This window comes from Cariama cristata, unplaced genomic scaffold, assembly GCF_000690535.1.
Source record: "Cariama cristata isolate BGI_N322 unplaced genomic scaffold, ASM69053v1 scaffold2608, whole genome shotgun sequence".
Lineage (NCBI taxonomy): Eukaryota > Metazoa > Chordata > Aves > Cariamiformes > Cariamidae > Cariama > Cariama cristata.
The window spans coordinates 50,488-67,838 of record NW_009631463.1 but is presented as its reverse complement, the minus strand read 5'-3'; the positions used below and the strand labels follow the sequence as shown (position 1 = coordinate 67,838).

Below are 17,351 nucleotides of genomic sequence, written 5' to 3'. Positions count from 1 at the left end.
TTTGTAGTGGAAATAGGATTTTTTTTCTTCCTTCATCCCTCCTAGCTGAAGTGTGTGTACTTGACTGACTTTTTATAAATATTTGTTTATTCATAGCTGGCAAAATTGTGGGCATGGGAAGCACTTCTGCATTTAATAGATAAAAATGTTCTGGATAACTGTCTCTGAAAAACATTGCAACAGTTTTTGCTTACTGTTACTGTCACAGCACGCAGATCCTTGCTGAAGTGCTATGAGTATGATGCTGGAATGAACTGTTTTAAAAAGTTTCCTTAGTGACTTAATTTCTAGTCTGTACCTGCGAGAATGATTCGTTAGTATTAGGAGTTTTGGTTTTGTCTTTATTTTTAATATTATGTCTGCTAGGAATACAGAAAACTAATTTCTGATCTGTTTATTTAAAAGTAGCTTGTTCTAAGCTTGATTGATCTTAATTTAACATCCTCTTCTTCTTGAAGTAGATTAAAATAAACAAACAAAAAACCGCTCAACAATAAACTTGTCTTCATGCCTCTGGTTACAAAAGAAACTATTTAATATGTTCCTGTTGCTCCTGCAGTACTTTAGGTACTTGCCTACCGGGAAAATCTCTAGTTTAGTTCCCACACAGGTTGTTTAATGTTTTGGTTCTCGTTTGTTTCAGCACAGTCTTAATGCTGTGAGTACACGAAAAAGAATGTCTTAATTTTCTATTTTAATTCTAGCCAGGTGAAAGTCAGAAAAATAGTGTAAGAGTCATGTTTTCAAGGATAGCTTATCGTACCTATAATATAGACGCATACTTTATTTTCTCATTGTTATTTGTCGTTAAACGTTGTCCTGCTATCTAGTAGGCCAGATTATCACAAGGATTCAGTCCTCCCACTAGCACTTTTGTCTGTAGTTTCAAGGGAGTGTGTTAAAAATCTAGCTGAATGTTTTGATATTTACATGGTTTAATGCTTTTAAACAGTTGGCTTGGAACACTTTGTGTAAATAAACTCCTGAAGAATTCCATAAATTATTTGACAATTATTGTAACTTAAGACTGAGAGTTCAATAAGGTTGGGAATTTTCTGTCACTTATGAGAGTGTAGTCTCTTACTTCTTGATTTGTTAGGATCCAGACTTTTCTCTGTCCTATTCTTAAAAAAAAAATGCAACTAAACAAAACCAAAACCAAACCAAAACTCTGGAAAAAACACCTAAAAAGCAGGGGGGAGGATGACAATCAAGTTACCAAAACTCTGGTTTGGTTCTGAAGCTTCTGCAGCCCTCCTGCCTGACTTCAGAGGAAGTGACCAAATTATCTACGGACTCTTATGTAATAACCGAACATGCGGCTGACTCCTGTGCCGTGCATTGGCTGAACAGAAACTGATTAAATGTGAAACTGAAATATCCTTGGTAGCAGATGCTTTGCTATTATAGAAGGGGACAAAACCACGTAGAATGGTGGAACTTAATCTGCTGAAGTTCTAGAAGATTTCACATTGTTTTTCAGTGATTGATTGGCTTTCTATTTTAAAAGAATTTATCCATCTTTAAAAAAAAAATGCTTGTGAATGGAAGGTGGTTGGGCTTTTTTTTTAACTGCAAATGGTACCCTCACCCTTTTCTGGGTTTTGAAACTAGAGAGCTGAATATGATATACCCTGCTTTGCTTCTCATCTTGTGCTTGGAAGTTTAAAATGCATTTCATTACTGAGCTGTAGAACAAGTGGAAAGAAAGTAGCACTTGAAATGTTATCAGTTTGTTTGGCTTGTAGTGCATCACACCACAGTGGTGTGCAGTTACTTCGGAAAGAAAGTAGCACTTGAAATGTTATCAATTTGTTTGGCTTGTAGTGCATCACACCATAGCGGTGTGCAGTTACTTTTCCCCGTTGTTCAGGTATTATTGGAAGAGAGATGCATGTCGAGTTACTGAAGTAGATACAGCAGAATGGGAATTCATAAGGTTGAGCTTGCACCCTGAAACAAATTCCCCAGAACAGTGCCTTGGTGTATGGTCATGTCAGCAGGCCCATCTGTGATTTTAAGACATGAGTGAAGCTTGGCAGGAGAATCCAGGGAAGAAACGTCCTTTGTTGGCTCTTTGAGGTAGCTAGGGCTTCGGCAATTTGTAAAAAAACTTACTTAACTTTTGTGGAGTATGGGAGAAGAAATTTGGTTACATCTGCTTTTGTAAGTGACTTGGCCTTGCATCTTGTTTCTTGATGGAAAGTAATGAAGACCGGTTTCACAGCACGCACATGGATCTGCTGTACTGTTCCTACAGATTTCTGTCTGGAGAATATAAGACTGGTAGTTGTCCCATGACCCCTGTAGAAATACGAATCAGCCACAGTTATAAAGGATCAGTTAGAAGCCGACATTGAAATAAAGTACCTCCTTAAGCTTCAGTTCTTCAGGGTGCAAAAAGTGTTTTTGAAACTTTTGATAAAGGTGACCTAAGTGTGAAGTATTTTGCTCTTCTGTGTCTTACCAAAAGAGAAAGTATAAGGGAAGGTATTTTAAGACTGAGAGGGAGACACAATAAAGCTTTGGCAATGGAATGTTTTTGTTAACTCCAGGAGGTGCTCCTGAATTGCTTAGTGCTTCAAATGCTGCATAACAAATGCAGATATTAAAGCTTCAGAAAAGCGAGGATGTTGAAGTAAACAGCATTGATAACTCTTGCAAAAATCTGATTTCTATTGCAAGTTCTGTCTTGTATATGTGGGTACAAGGTATTTCCTGGCTGGCAAAACTTGGACATGTAATATCAGGAATGTAAAGGAAATATTTTAATCCTGATTGTCTGTGCCAATGTTCAGCTAGAATGGCTGGATCTTGTGGCATTGTATGTGACTATTGCCATCCCACATCCAATATTGGTAATAAAAACTAGGAAGCCAACAACGAAGGCTTTTTTGTGAAGTTCATTGTTACGTTCTGTCACTACCAAACTGTGATACGATTGGATTTTAATGCTGCTTTGATATAAAGAAAATATTTACAATCATATGAATATTAGCCATGTGTATTGAATATTCCACATAATTTCATTAAGAAGAAATGCTTGTGAATGTCAAAGGTAAACAAAAATTTTGATAGGGCCCAAATTTCTGTTTCAAGATCAGGTAGTACCTTAAACAGGCTAAAGGGTGTATTAATCTTGAAAAATCTCATGGCGTGAATTTGACACATCTAGAGAAGCTGGATTTAGAAAACATTTCCAACTTCTGTCTTTAATTTTGGAGCAACATCAGCAGCATTATCTGATGGATGTATGGAGTTTCTTACTTATCAGTCAAGCTACAGTAATAAAATAATACTGTTTGTAAAGTACAGTATCTGTCAAACTATTAAGAGCCCTCTGTAGGCCAGCAGCACAATGGAAAACAGCACTGTGTGTGAGACTTGTTTCCAGCATCTTTTTAAAAGATACTGAGGGGCTGTTTCTTGGCAGGATAAGATTTATGTACTTTTTTTCAGATGCTCTCGCACAGAATGATGTTGATTCAAAAAAATCAAAGTATTGACTTTCATACTTAGAATCATAAATTTCTAGTACAGTTATTTAGGTTTCAAAAGTACCATGAAGGACCCAGAGGAAATTGGATTCTACCTCTTCAGTAGAAATTACCCGTTTCAGGTTCAGTCTTATTTACATGAAACATCTGTGGGTGGCTGGGGAGATCTCTGTCCACAGCCCGTAAGAAAGTAAGCATTCCTACTCAAAAGACAGCCAGAGACTAGGAAGTGCCACTCTTTAGGTCAGATAGTAGGACTGGCAGACAAACTGAAGGAGTAAGGGAGTTCCTTAGTGTAGTTCCTAGAGTGTCGTGGGTATGTGGGCTGTTGAGGATATCGGACTCTGCCCATGAAGAAATTGTGTTTCTATTTTTAACAATGGATGAGGAGCATGGTAGCATATATGGAGTACTGTGAGAAGTAGTGTGTCTGTAGACTCACTACTCTTGCTATCAGAAACCTGTATATGTACATTTGTTTCTCCACCCCCTCACCTTCCACCAATAAATTAGGTTAAACCATGTAAAGGTCTCTTTGTAATAAGATGGGTCTGTGTATGAGCAATTGCCATGGCTCAGTTACACACTATACCTAGCTCTTCTGCGTTACCTTAATTGCATATATGACAGACCATTGCAAGCTGCACAAGTTTGACACAGACTTTGTCAACCAAGTTAGGGTAAAACACATAAAGATGGCAAATGGGGTTTTATGATCATTTAAGTGTTATCTGATATTATCCTTTCATATTAGCTGTTCGATCTCCATGTTGATATTATCAATAACAGCTGCAAACTTGGTTTGGTTATTCCAATTGGTAGTATAGGAAGCTCAGCTCTTGAAACATGCTTTCTTGTTTTGCTGAGATTAATCCTGGGGAAGAAACAAGTCTTGAGAAAGGCAATCAGTATGAGCAGTAGGAATTTGACGTGTGCTCTTTTTAAATCTCTGAAGAGTGCTATCAGAAAGGGCATGCTTTGATGTATTGAGTAGTGGGCTAAGGCAAATGTAATTTCTAGAACTTCTGAGGTGAGGGAAATCAATACAAAATGTTATGTTGAAGAATATTGCTTCATAGGATAGCCTGGCTTCGATAATTTGGATAGCTGCCATATGTAAATAGAATAAATCACAAGTGGTGAGGGGTTTGGGTATGAATTTTTCAAATCTGTAGAGATTTGGTTTTGTTTTAATAACATAAGGAGGGCCGTAGGGATTGAGAAAAAAACCTACTTGTCTTGTTTAGTAGACTTGATTAAGAAAACCTGTAGTGTTTTTTTTTTTTCCTTTGTGATTGATGTGTTTGTATTTTCTCTGTATGGTAAATCACTTTGAATGTCTATAAGTGTAAGAATATTAAAATATTTAACCAGTCTTCCCCCTTTAGCTATGCTCCGTGGTGTCCAGCTTGTCAACAGATTGAATTGACGTGGGAGAGTTTTGCAAAGGAAAGCGAACATCTAGATATCACTGTAGGAAAGGTGGATGTCACTCAAGAACCAGGTACAGTATGAAATAGACTGTTTTAATAGAAGGAATTATTCAATATAAGTACTACTTAGTATCTGGGAGTGTGCTTTATTTTACTGGAGTACCTGGGATACCAGCCAAGTCAGAAAAGAGGTTTCTAAATCAAAATAATGTTATCCACATTTTGTTTCTCCACGTAGTTCATATCTGTGAGCCTAAGTTTATAAACTCAGTTTGAAGGATTAAACAATTGGGGGAGTGATCTGGCTTAATACTGTATTAAAAGAGGCTTATTCTCTATTTTAATCTACTTCACTGAAAGCTGTTGCCTGTCTCATTCCTCTCCTCCAAAGTGTCTGCAGAAGAATGCAGTTCTGTAGCCTCCAGTTCCTGAGAGTTTCAGGGTGTGGTAGCATTACCACAGTGTGAGCCTCCTTTAGTACGTTCTTAGCTGTTTCCGTGATGGTGCTGGTTTATTGTCTTGTTTCATTGTAGTAGTGCTTGAAAGTACAGACGTTACTGTTGTTTTCTGTTGGTAATGCACATATGCAAATGTGTTTACAGAAAGGGTTGCCTAACTATCCGCAGAAGCGTAAATGCAGTCTTATTTATTCTTTTAGCGACTCCCTTCAAAGTTTTGAATGTGTTTGAGTAAGCAGTACCAATATTGTTTAAACCTCTGCATCTCTTGGGAATGCTTCATGCTTGTTTTGGCTTTGAGAGGATAAAAGATTTTTTTATCAGCAGTATCAAAAGACTGACAAGAGTTAGGCAGAGATGTTAGTACCAATATTGTTTAAACCTCTGCATCTCTTGGGAATGCTTCATGCTTGTTTTGGCTTTGAGAGGATAAAAGATTTTTTTTATCAGCAGTATCAAAAGACTGACGAGTTAGAGATGTTACTAGAATAAAAAGGCTAAAAATTACTGATTTTTTATTTTTTGCCTTATAAAGTGTGTGGAAAAGATGTCCACATTATTAGTTAAAAACATGCTAATAAAAAGGCTAAAAATTACTGATTTTTTTTTTCTTTATTTTTTGCCTTATGAAGTGTGTGGAAAAGATGTCCATATTATTAGTTAAAAACGTGCCGAACAAGTTAGTTTTATCAAATTAACAGCAGGGAAATTACTTAAATTGCTGTATCTGAGACTAGAGTTTTAAGTTCACAAGAAAAATGCCAGCTGTTCTAGACCTTGTGTAGGTTAATGTTTTGTTAAAAGTTTAGGAGTATACCAAAAATCTTATGCCAAAAAGCTGCTGATGTGGGGCTCTCCTTTATATATACTAGTCATTAACAGTTTATTAAACAGATGATTCTGAATCTTACTTTTTTTTTCATAGATGTAAACTTAAAGCCAGCTTCTTCACATTGACAAAGTAATGGTAACTCTGGAGTTAAGGCTGCAAATGGGGATCTGTTATGATCCTATCCTGTTGTTTTGTCCTGATTAGACAGGGATTCTTTTGCTTATGCAGTGTTTGAATAAAAGGATTTCAATTTTGATTGTGGCATTTGGATATGACTATTACTCAAAAATGCACTTTCAGAAGTGAGGCTGTTAAAATAAAATACTTGAGATCTTGGAGGAATGTTTCTTCCTGGTAAAAAAACTTGAATGGCAGTTTGGGACCTGAAGGGGTCAGGTACTTGATACTTTCTTTTGGTCTAAATTTTTCTGACTGCTGAGTGATGCCAGATTCTTAAGACCTTAGATGTGACTTCTAACCAGAAGTTCCTTAAATATTTGAATTTCTAGTGTTGCTGAGAGTCTTGACCTCTGAGGGTGTTTGACTTCTGCTAGTCAAAGAACGGACCCAAAGTGATGAATTTGTACCAAAGCATACATAATATACCTACAATATACAGTTCAGCACAAAGCATGAAAACTGTAGCCACTTCCAAAACTAATGAATACTCAAACTGGAAAACAAAGAATTACTACATATTTGACCTCTGGTGCTGATGTAATTTTGAAGGGATATGCATTCCTTTGGAAGCTTTCCAAAGTTATTGAGGTTTTTTTACTATAGGTTTATGCTCCAGCCTTTTGGTTGGTGTGCTTAAGTGCTCTACCTCCTTTTCTTGCTTGCACAATGGTACCTGAATTAGCTTTAGTTATACAATGCCTTCATGAAAGTGAAAATAGTCAAAATGCATTAAATTAGGGGAAAACCACTGGATGAGTGCAGCGTTGCGTAAAATTGCACTTCCAAAATCTGCAGGAGAAAGGAGCCGTTCGTGATGCTTAGTTACAGCAGATGCCCAAAGAATAAATCCACCATGGCCTTAATGGATTTACAGCATGTTTCAGTCACTTGATGCACTAGTCTTAAAGTGCTTAGTCTTTCCTCGTCTTGTCTATTGAGACATTCAGTATTTCAAGAGCAAGTAGTGGAGATGCTTCTGGATTTCAAAGTTCTGTATATTTGTGGTGCCTTTCTTAAGCTCCCAATCGTAACGTTTACCTGTGATTTAAAATAAGACTTCTTGGATCTTCTGTAATCTTCTTTGAGTAGTTGTTTGATGAAGGCAGCTGTATTTTTAAATGGCATCTGTATTCTCTGTGCATTTTAGGGGATGTGTGTGTGCAAATACTGAAGGTTTTTTTCCTATTCTTGATTAGCTGTTGACTTCATAATGGATGTATGTCAGTTTTTGATTTGCAAAGACAGATGTTTAACTGTGTTTCAAGTTAAACTACTAGCCAGGGCAAGTTTGTATTAAACACGCACCAAAACAATTTACTGTTTGTTCTTAGCTTTTTGTAGCTGGCTCACATCTGGTTTTACTGATCTAAGGAGGTACCCTAGATAAGCAACAAGCCTTCAATTAAAGTTTTGGGGATGCTTAGATGCATTTTGGCAACAGATTTTATATTTTATAATTTATAGATTTTATTGTTCATGCTGAGATTGTTGGCATTTGTTCTAGGATAGGCTACTGGTAAGAAAGATTTAAGCTAGGTATTTTGTTTTCTGTTTTCCTGACTAGCATTTGTAAGAACTTTAGAGTTTTTCAGTGTTCCCATGACTTTCTCTGCTCTTAAGCTTATTTTGTTCTTTATGACTCCCCACCTAGTTTTTCCTGTGCAGCTGTGCTTTCTGCTTGATTAATACTACTGTTACACTTGTGTTTTTGTTTACTTGATATCTACTTGTGCTGGCACAGCTTTTAGCTGTTTATTATAAAGTTTTCTACCACCCTGCCTCTCATAGCAATAAAGACAGAAAGCTGAAAAGTTGAAATGAAGACTTCCTTTTTGGAACTTTAAAGATGCTTGCACTTGGTTTGATTTAAACACCTTTAAAAAAAACCCCAAACAACAAAAAACCCCACAATCCTTTTTTGCCTATTCAATAGGCGAATTCACACTTGGAAAACCATTACTACTGAAACTTTTAAAAATACCTGGCTTAGTTCAGTATGGCTCATCTTTGTCTCTAAAGGCAGAAACTCTCTCGCTGCAATACTTTTCCATGGCTAACTTCCTGGTGCCAGAAGATGTTTGCTTTATTGAAAGCCAAATAAGGACTTAGTTTCCCAAAAGATTTTCATAGAGCATTATAAAAGGAAAAGTTAAATAACTGATTTGTACTCTTTACGTTGGTACTTTATATGAATGACAATTGCTGGCTAGTGGAATTTAGCCCTTACTGATGGAGTCAGACTGTGTATCTAGGGGTTGATGATCTCTGCAGTCTACTGTATTCTTTTTCCCAAAATAGACTGCATTAATAGCACATTTTTCATTTTTGCAGTCTGTAAGTTGGATGTGCTGAATAGTAAATGATACTGTTAAGCACTAAGGCGAGTTCTTCCTCTCACTTGCAGGTTTTGTAGCTGTCAGGAGGTGGGTAGCGTCAAGTAGCCCTGACTTTCCTCAGATTTGGAAGCAGAGGGGAGAGAGTGATGTCTTCACCTGACAGCTTAGCGAGTTGAGTCATACAAACAGCTTACTTATGAGATGTTTGGGGACTTTTTACTTTACAACTGGCTCTTGCAATGAAGCCATACACTGGGACATCTTCACTGGTGTACCTAACGCAGCAGTGAAGCTGGAAGCACTTGCACCTATTACTCTGTAGCAGTACTGAGTGCAAGGCCAGAGAACTTAAACACCTTCTGCCCCACAAGCTGCTTTTTTTGATGATTTGGGTAATTTCTCTGTCCTATGAGTTGCATTATGTTGTCACTGTCTCGTGTGATACTTGTAAAAAGATTATTATGTATTTGCCAGTCAGTGAAACACCTGCTTTTGGTGTGGGGATCAGTTCCGATCAGTTCCAGTCAGCCTCTTGAAGCCCTACTTCAACCTTTCCTTGTCCTTTCTGCTCTCATGTCTGATGTTCAAAATGCTGACATGACCTACCTTTCTAGATGGTGTAAAAACTGATTCTTATGGCTTAAATTTGCAATATTTTACGAAACAGAATGCTGAGTCATCCCAAGCTTTATTATCAATCTGTTGGCATACCATTTGTGTTTACCTGGAGAGGAATGATGTATGGAAAGGAACGATAAGAACCTAGAAACATCCAAAATATTGTCTTGCTACAGTCATGTTTGAGAGAGATTGAGCTTTCCTATAGGATCTAAGAACAGTCTGGTTGTGCAGTTTATGTGGATTATTTGGAAGAAGCAAACAAGCAAATATGAAGAGTAATTTATTTGATGACTTGAAGTACCTGGGATCTGAAGTGTGCGGCTCTAAATCATTTAAAATCAGCTAGAGGATGAATTAAAACCAGGGACTAGAATTTGTAAGTCATTGTTGTCATTGCTGTCGTTGTAGTGGCCCAACTTTCCAGATGAAACAAAGATCATCTGGGTAAGACTATGCACAGACACAGGCACACAGCATCCTGGAATATGGGTGCGTTTGTGTGGCTCTTCCTTCTCTTGGTTGGAGGGGTACACTGCTGGTCTGGTCAAAAACTTCAGCTATGTGCAAATATTGATTAAAGAAATCCATGTAGAAAGATTACCTTGCAGTAAACATTCTTCAAGATCAGCATTTTTCCTTAATCTGTCAACAGTATTTAGTATCTGTTACTGTTTGCAGCATTTCTGAAGACAAACTGTTTACCTGTATTTACAAAACAGTGGTAAAAGCTATGCAGTCTGCTGCTTTCTAGTCTACAAATACAGATCTGTAGGTATTTATAGGCAAGTCAGAATGCTGAGAAATTTCAGTTTTACTTAACCATTTGTTGTGGTTTTTTCTTCCCTTTCTAGGTTTGAGTGGCCGATTCTTTGTCACAACACTTCCTACAATTTACCAGTAAGTGTGTCATACTAGAAACAGTTGTCTGTTTCAGTACGTATTCTTTTTTCCTGTGCTGTTTGAACAGTGGCATGGAAGACGTAATGAACAACTGGCTTATTTCACTTTTGTCAATCTCTAAAACATTTCTCAGGAACTCAGTGCACTTAATAAACATAAGGTATGTATTTTTAACTTAGGGTGGAAGGTTCTCCTACAAACAGTTTTGTACCTAGATAAAAGCGATGCTTTTTCAGTCTGGAAACAATATTTAATAGCACTTGTAAAAACTGGTGCAAGTTTGCAGTATTACCTTCTAGAAACCTGACCATATGTGAGCAGACACACTTGTCCTTATAGAAGTGTCACTAAAATTTCTCATTTGAATAATTGACTGCATAGGTCGCATGTAAAACAGTGCAGAAATTTTCCACTGTTTATTGTGCGGCTTCTGTTACTGCTTAGAATTCTTCATCTATTGACTCAGTACCAATATATAGCTGTTGACTCCTACTTGTCACTTGTTTTAAACTGTAACTCTGAAACATAAGGGAAAATGAAGGAATACCAACTTTTGATTTCAGTTCAGGTTATTGTTGGAGCTTTGATTGTATGATAAAGTCCTCATCTGAGGCTTTTCTTTAGTTTGACTTTACTAAGCTTCCCTATTATCAATACTGTTAAAAACAGATCAGAAAAGATGTTTGCTGTATCTCTTCTCCAATAAGATGTCATCCTTTAAATACTGAACCCTTTGTTAAGTCATGGTATTGTGAGTCGTGCATATATATATGTATACACGCACACGTATATATGCACACTTTTAATTCTGAGTTGTGTCTAAAAAATGGTTTGGTTGTTAACCACATGTGCTTTATATCTGCTGTAGTGCAAGTGAATATTTCAGAAAAATAGCAATTTTAATAGATGGCGAAAGCTCATGCTGTTTTAAAACTGAGACCTTCCATCATGGATTACAGTTTCAAAACATATTGAAAATGCTTAGGTATGCAAATTTCTGAGCAAGTCAAATCTATAGTGTATATGGGCTTTATGATTGGAGTTTTTTTACTATAGATACAGCTTAAGGGGTATCTGTGTTAATGCATACTTCTGGTTTTTCAGTGCAAACGATGGAGTATTTCGCAGATACCGAGGGTCACGGACGTTGGAAGATCTTCAAGGTTATGTTTTAGAGAGAAAATGGGAAGCTGTGGAACCTGTAGCAGGATGGAAGTCTCCATCTTCTATAATGTAACACTTTGATTTTATTAACAAGAAACATGTTTTATAGCTCATTATTCATTAAGGGTGCTATGTTGACAGCTTAAAAAGACCTTTTTGCCCTAGACATGTAAACTTTGCAGGAGCAATCTGTATTTATTGATGGCCTGCTTTCCAGTTTCTCACCTTTAAAAGCAGTCTATTTTCTGCATTTGCTTTTGTTCGTGCCTGCTAAGGCTTGTTTGTGTCATCTTTGAAAATACAAAAAGAAAAAACCTACAGCCACTGAGCATTATGGAAGTGTCAGTTTCGATAGCTGCTGAGTACCGCAATCAAATGTGTGTTTATGTAGATTATTACTTCATGACTGCTGGCTACTTGGGGCAGGCACCCTTTAACTTTAAGGGTTGCTTGTTTATTTGTTTGCAAAAGGAAGTCTTGTCTCCTCCTTTGGAATAGGAAACAGTGTAGTGTTTACATAGTCTATCAGAATTTGTTTTCAGAGCATTGGATTTGCTTTGAAATAGCGTAGAATGCTTGCATGATATAAAGGATGAACCAAAGATGTGAATGGCCTGCATTTCATTCTGGCTAAAGCTATTATGTGTAAATTCATGTCAGAGACCCAGTGAGTGTCCTTATTTTTTGTCTGAGAATGAGGAGGAGCTGTAGGATATTTAGTAATGGGGAGAGGAGCTACAGGGCTGCATGCTGCTGTGAGTTGGGGAAAAGGCAGTTACAGCTGCACAGGCTTAAACTCTGGAACTGCTATTTTCCGATTACGTTCAAATGTTATCTTTCAAGTCACTGTTTCAATGCTTTGCATTGAACTGGCTTAAATGAGCATCATACAGAGAAAATGTATTTATTTGCAGTAGCCTCCTTCTGACAATTACTAGGGCCTGAATGGCATTGAAGGTCTATAGAATCTTTTTCTGGTTTCTGTGCAGTTTGCTATGTATCTCAGCTTCTGTCTGTCTGAGAACCTATTCCTTCCATTTCTTTGTTTTCTAGGATGCATGGCATGGCAGGGCTATTTCACCTCTCTGGATGGATCAGGGTAAGTAACTATGTGGTCCTGTTGTCCATACCCCCTTTTTATGCTTAGAATAAAAATCTGTTTAGAAGTCAAAACCTAACTGAATATTTTTATTATCCTTTTATGAGAGTTAAATTTTGCTTACGTGTACTGTACGTTGGGTGTATAGTCTCTTTGCACTATAGATTTTGTAACACTAATAGACTGTGCCAAAAATGGCAGTTTGATTGTAAAGATTGTCATCAATACTGAAAATACTTACTGTTCTTACTATCTTGGTATAGTTAAAATGTTCTGTTGAAGTGTGGTAACAGGATAAAATAGTTTTCTGAGAACTGCTGCAAAAATGGTTGTAAACATCAGGAATACATTTAGTATCTACCAGGTTCTCTCACTTAATACTATTCCTAATGATTATATCCAGGTTCATTTTCAGAGTTGTAAATCAAACTCTTCTGCAGTTCTTTTGCATTTAGTGTACAGGAGAAGAGGGGGTAATGGTTTTATTTTTTAGTAAGAATTTCTGCATCTGGATTTCAAACTGTCAGCACCATTCAGATAGGAACACAACAAATTTGGACAGTATAGTAATTATCAGAAGTAAAGGAGAAATGCTTAGCGTACACTGAAGTATGCTTTCAACTTAAAAATACTTCAAGACACTTTCATTTGGGAGCTCTCAAAGATTTTCCTGTAGCATGCAAATACTGAGAGTTTTCAGACCTTTCCAGTTTTGGTCAGGAAACATACTCTTTCTTAAAATCTTAAAAGTGTAACCGATCTTGAGAGACTGTATTTGATCGTAGCAAAAGGTCTTAATATTGTAACACGTGCTACAAAAAGCAAAGGTAGTAGAGAGTTTGAACAGAATTTGTATCACTTCCAGTAAGCATCTAACTAACCCAGATTCAAACAAAACTTTCAGTTTTTACATTTCCTGTGCAAGCCATCTTCCATCCTTTCTTTTGCTGGATAGTATTAACTTTTTATAGCCTTCTGGCATTTCTCTTCTGTGGTTGCTGTGTAATGATGTTGTCGCTGTCTAGTTTCCTTCCTGAAAGATGAAATGCTCTGGGAAGAAATCGTCTCTAATTTGCTTTCTACTTCGATGACTATTTCAGCTGTACATTTTCTCACTCTTCTTGCTGTGCTGTCCTTGCATGTGCTTTAATAAATGTTGGAAGCTGTTTTGACCTTTAAAAAAAAAAAGACGACCCTGGAATTTCAATATTTAAACTTTTGTAAATGTTGATTGTGGTTTACTTTCTAATGGATATACTCCTGGAAGAGATCTAATGTCATAATTTACTTCCTACCAGACTGTCTGACTCTGTGATGCTTAGTTCAGTCAATTGAATTTGTAGGTTTGAATAACAGACTTCAATTTCAAAGAAATCTTAATGTTGTGTTTGGGTTATTCTCTTTAAATTTATAAGTGAAATCACTTATTCAGTGTCTGCTTAGAATCGGTGGCTCCTTTTAAGAACTAAAGAGCTTGAGTAAGTATTAAATGGCTTAATGAATGAATTCCCAAATTTAAGTATATATTTTGTTCTTATGCAACTTTTAAGTGTCTACCACTCTGCTTCCTAGATGTAATTATGGGGATAAAGCTCTACATGAGGCTACTTTTTTTCACTTGGTGGTGTGCTTGTGAAGTGGGTATAAAAGGACACTTGCTTTTAAACTGACTTGGTTGCTATTTTGATTCTGAAATATTTAAGTTCTAAGTTACCTTTTTTAAATAATCAGCCTCATAGACTTCTGTTGGTGCTGTGACTGTCATTATCGGGGATGCTTATTGTATGGTCTCCTTTCTACAACAGGGGCCATAAGAACAAATGTACAGGTTCATGCTGTGGGTTCATTTAGTCCAATAGTCTGTCTACGACAGTTGCCACCTTCTTACAGAATGTAAAGATCAAGAATGTTGCGATACTTTCCTGTATGCTCTGAGGCTTCCTTATACATTTATCTGCAGTAAGATTACATACGGCATCTCTAATGCTGAGTATCTTAGGAAGAAGGAAATGTGCAGCCTTTGCTTAAAAAGCCTTTTAGTGTGAACAACTCAGTAAAGAAAAACAAGATTTAATGGTATCGAAAGAATCATGACACTTGAGGATGACTAGGGCTTGAGAAGGAAGACTTTAGTATAAATACTGTTAAATGGAAGGTCTTAATTAGGTATCAATTTATGTAATGGTGACGGCAGTATAAATCATAAGTGGTGTTAGGTACGAAGTTATTAAGTATCTCCTTTTCATTTCCAGCAAATTCATAGCTACCTCACTGGCACTCTTGGAATTCATGTTTGGATTTCTTATGCAATCTTCATCTTAGCTACCTTATTGATTGGCCTGTTCCTGGGTTTGGTAAGAAAGCATATTATTGTCTTTTTCTCAGTTACCTAGAACTTTTGCTTTGCATTAACTTGTGAAAAAAAAAGAATAAACTTCACCAATAAGATATCCTGAAGTACCTTATTTTAATGATGTATCTCTTCTCCCTGGTGTGCAGTGATAGGATGTGTGGGAATGGTTCAAAACTGTGCCAGGGAAGGTTTAGACTGGACATTAGGAAGCATTTCTTTACCAAGAGGGTCATCAAACCCTGCAACAGGCTTCCTAGAGAGGTGGTTGATGCCCCAACCCTGTCAGTGTTTAAGAGGCATTTGGACAATGCCCTTAATAACATACTTTAACTTGGTCAGCCCTGAATTGGCCAGGCAGTTGGACTAGATGATTGTTGTAGGTCCCTTCCAACTCAAACAGTCTATTCTATTCTCTTCTATTAAAATTCTTAAGTATTCAGTACTGCAGATCCTCTCTCTAGTGTTGTTACCTACTTCTGGTAAAGGTTAAGACTGGTTCACTGAAATAAGTTAACCTTTTTATGAAATTCATACTTCAATTTAGATTTGTTTAGTCCATCCACTAAACAAGTGATTTTTGTATTGGCCTTTTGTATCTAAGACTTTAGTACTTAAGGATTGAATGTGTGCGATCAGAATTGTATAAAGACTCCAGTTTTCTAAAAACATAGGTTTTGTGGAGAGATTTTTATTAGCTGGAGTGGGATTGTGTTTATGGGAGTTAGCAATGTAAGTATGCTGCTGCACTGTTACTCAAAATGAAAGGATTATTTTTTTTAAAAGCTTTGAAGATTTGGGGGTTTAATTGATTTACTCTATTCCAGGGCATAGCTTTGTGGTTACAGCTTGGTTTTAATAAAATCTGACTTCACTTCTTTCTTCCCTGTGATCTTTTGGATTGAGTTCTCATTAGTAATTGAAAAATCTGACCTCTCTTGTTACTACCAGAACTGGTGCGTTCATATATCAATCTCCAAAACATCAGGAAGGTTATTTAAACAAACCTGTTAGCTATGATGTGAATGTTAAGGACCATATCCTGAGCCCTATGTTGTTTCATCAGTGGAAACAGTTCAAAGTTGCTTTACCTGTGGAGCTGGGATTGTTTCCTCTCAGAATATTTGAATAATGTGGCTCTGTGACCTCTCAAATATCAGTATTAAATGAGAAACTGAGCTGGACAAGGAGATACAGATAGGAATAGAAGTTCTTTCAGAGTAGTCACAGTTATGCTGATAACTGGTTTAACTAGCTGCTGAATCGCTATTCCATGTAGGAAGTGTAAAGGTTGTTTCTGGCACTTGGGTCTTTGCCCTTCAGCCCAAATATTAGTGTTAGTGAAATAAAGAAAAACTGCATGAGTATGATTTTCAGTAGTACAGGGAAGTGACTTCAAAGCAGTGAGTGTATATTTAGGCAAAACCACATTTTTATACATGTGTGTACAGAATTGGTATATAGGAGCAAATGTCTTATGTTATACAATTTAAACAGCTGCATTATTCTAGATGGTAGATTTTCATCACCAAATGAATGCAAATCAAGTTAGTGTAACTAGGAGCAAATAAATATGATGATTAAAAAAAGCTTTCCTTCTTCCATCACAAAAAACCCCCCAAACAACTGAAAAAGCTGAAAAAAAAGGTGAAGTTAATCTCTTGGCTTTTTCTAAAAAGCTTTTCAATGATTGAAATGTATTTCTTTAACATGGTATCATCTGTCTCTTTTTCTTTCCTTTGCATTCTTAACATATGAGAATGAGACACAAATATCTTCCTTGCATTTTGATTGTATGGGTTTTGCACTAGGCTGCTTTAAATAACAAGCACGGAAGGTGGAAGTACACATTGTGTATTGGAGAGCCAGGGGTAGGAATGAAATAACATCCCAAAATATAGAAAATCTTGACCGAGATTGTTTCATAAGTTTTAAAGAAATAAAAATCCCCAACTGTGTTCTGGGCCTCTCTTCTTAAGATGCAAGCAGTTTCAATACTGAATAAATTTAGGGAAGTAGGAGGCAGAAAATTTAGTAGTAGAAAGCAGAGAACATTGGTTGGTATGCACTGAGAATGTACTTTTTTCTATGTTTTTATTTAGCTCTTATCTCTAAGCAAGATAATATAATTTTCTAAATGTTACTGTTTGTGTATCTAAAAAGGACGAGTAGGAAAATAATAATGCAGGGGCTGCTGGGATGATTGGCTAATGAATACCTTTTTCTTTTTTTTTTCTTTTACACAGATACTGGTTTTGATTTCAGACTGCCTTTGCCCATCCAAGTCAAGATACAGAGCTGAAACATCTGGTAAGAACTCTTCCATGGGTGAGATACTGTAGGTTTGAATGTGAACTTGTAGGAGGGAGGGCAATACACTGTCAAGAACTTAGATGTGAGCCAGTAATCCAGGTATTTGTTTTAGTCACACTGACAAAGATTGATATGTTGAGCTCTAAAATATCAATGACAAAGCATCCA

At 36.7% G+C, this 17,351-nt stretch overlaps 1 protein-coding gene across 1 annotated transcript in view; it reads left to right on the top strand.

Moving 5' to 3' along the window:
* Positions 1-3,562: 3,562 nt before the first annotated feature.
* TMX4 (thioredoxin-related transmembrane protein 4) overlaps positions 3,563-17,351 on the top strand; it is a 15,239-nt gene continuing 1,450 nt past the window's right edge. The window contains exons 1-7 of the mRNA XM_009705953.1: positions 3,563-3,687; positions 4,886-5,001; positions 10,209-10,254; positions 11,362-11,490; positions 12,475-12,520; positions 14,773-14,874; positions 17,117-17,180. Coding sequence (XP_009704255.1) covers positions 3,563-3,687; positions 4,886-5,001; positions 10,209-10,254; positions 11,362-11,490; positions 12,475-12,520; positions 14,773-14,874; positions 17,117-17,180 — 628 coding nt within the window. The remainder of the gene's footprint in view (positions 3,688-4,885; positions 5,002-10,208; positions 10,255-11,361; positions 11,491-12,474; positions 12,521-14,772; positions 14,875-17,116; positions 17,181-17,351) is intronic.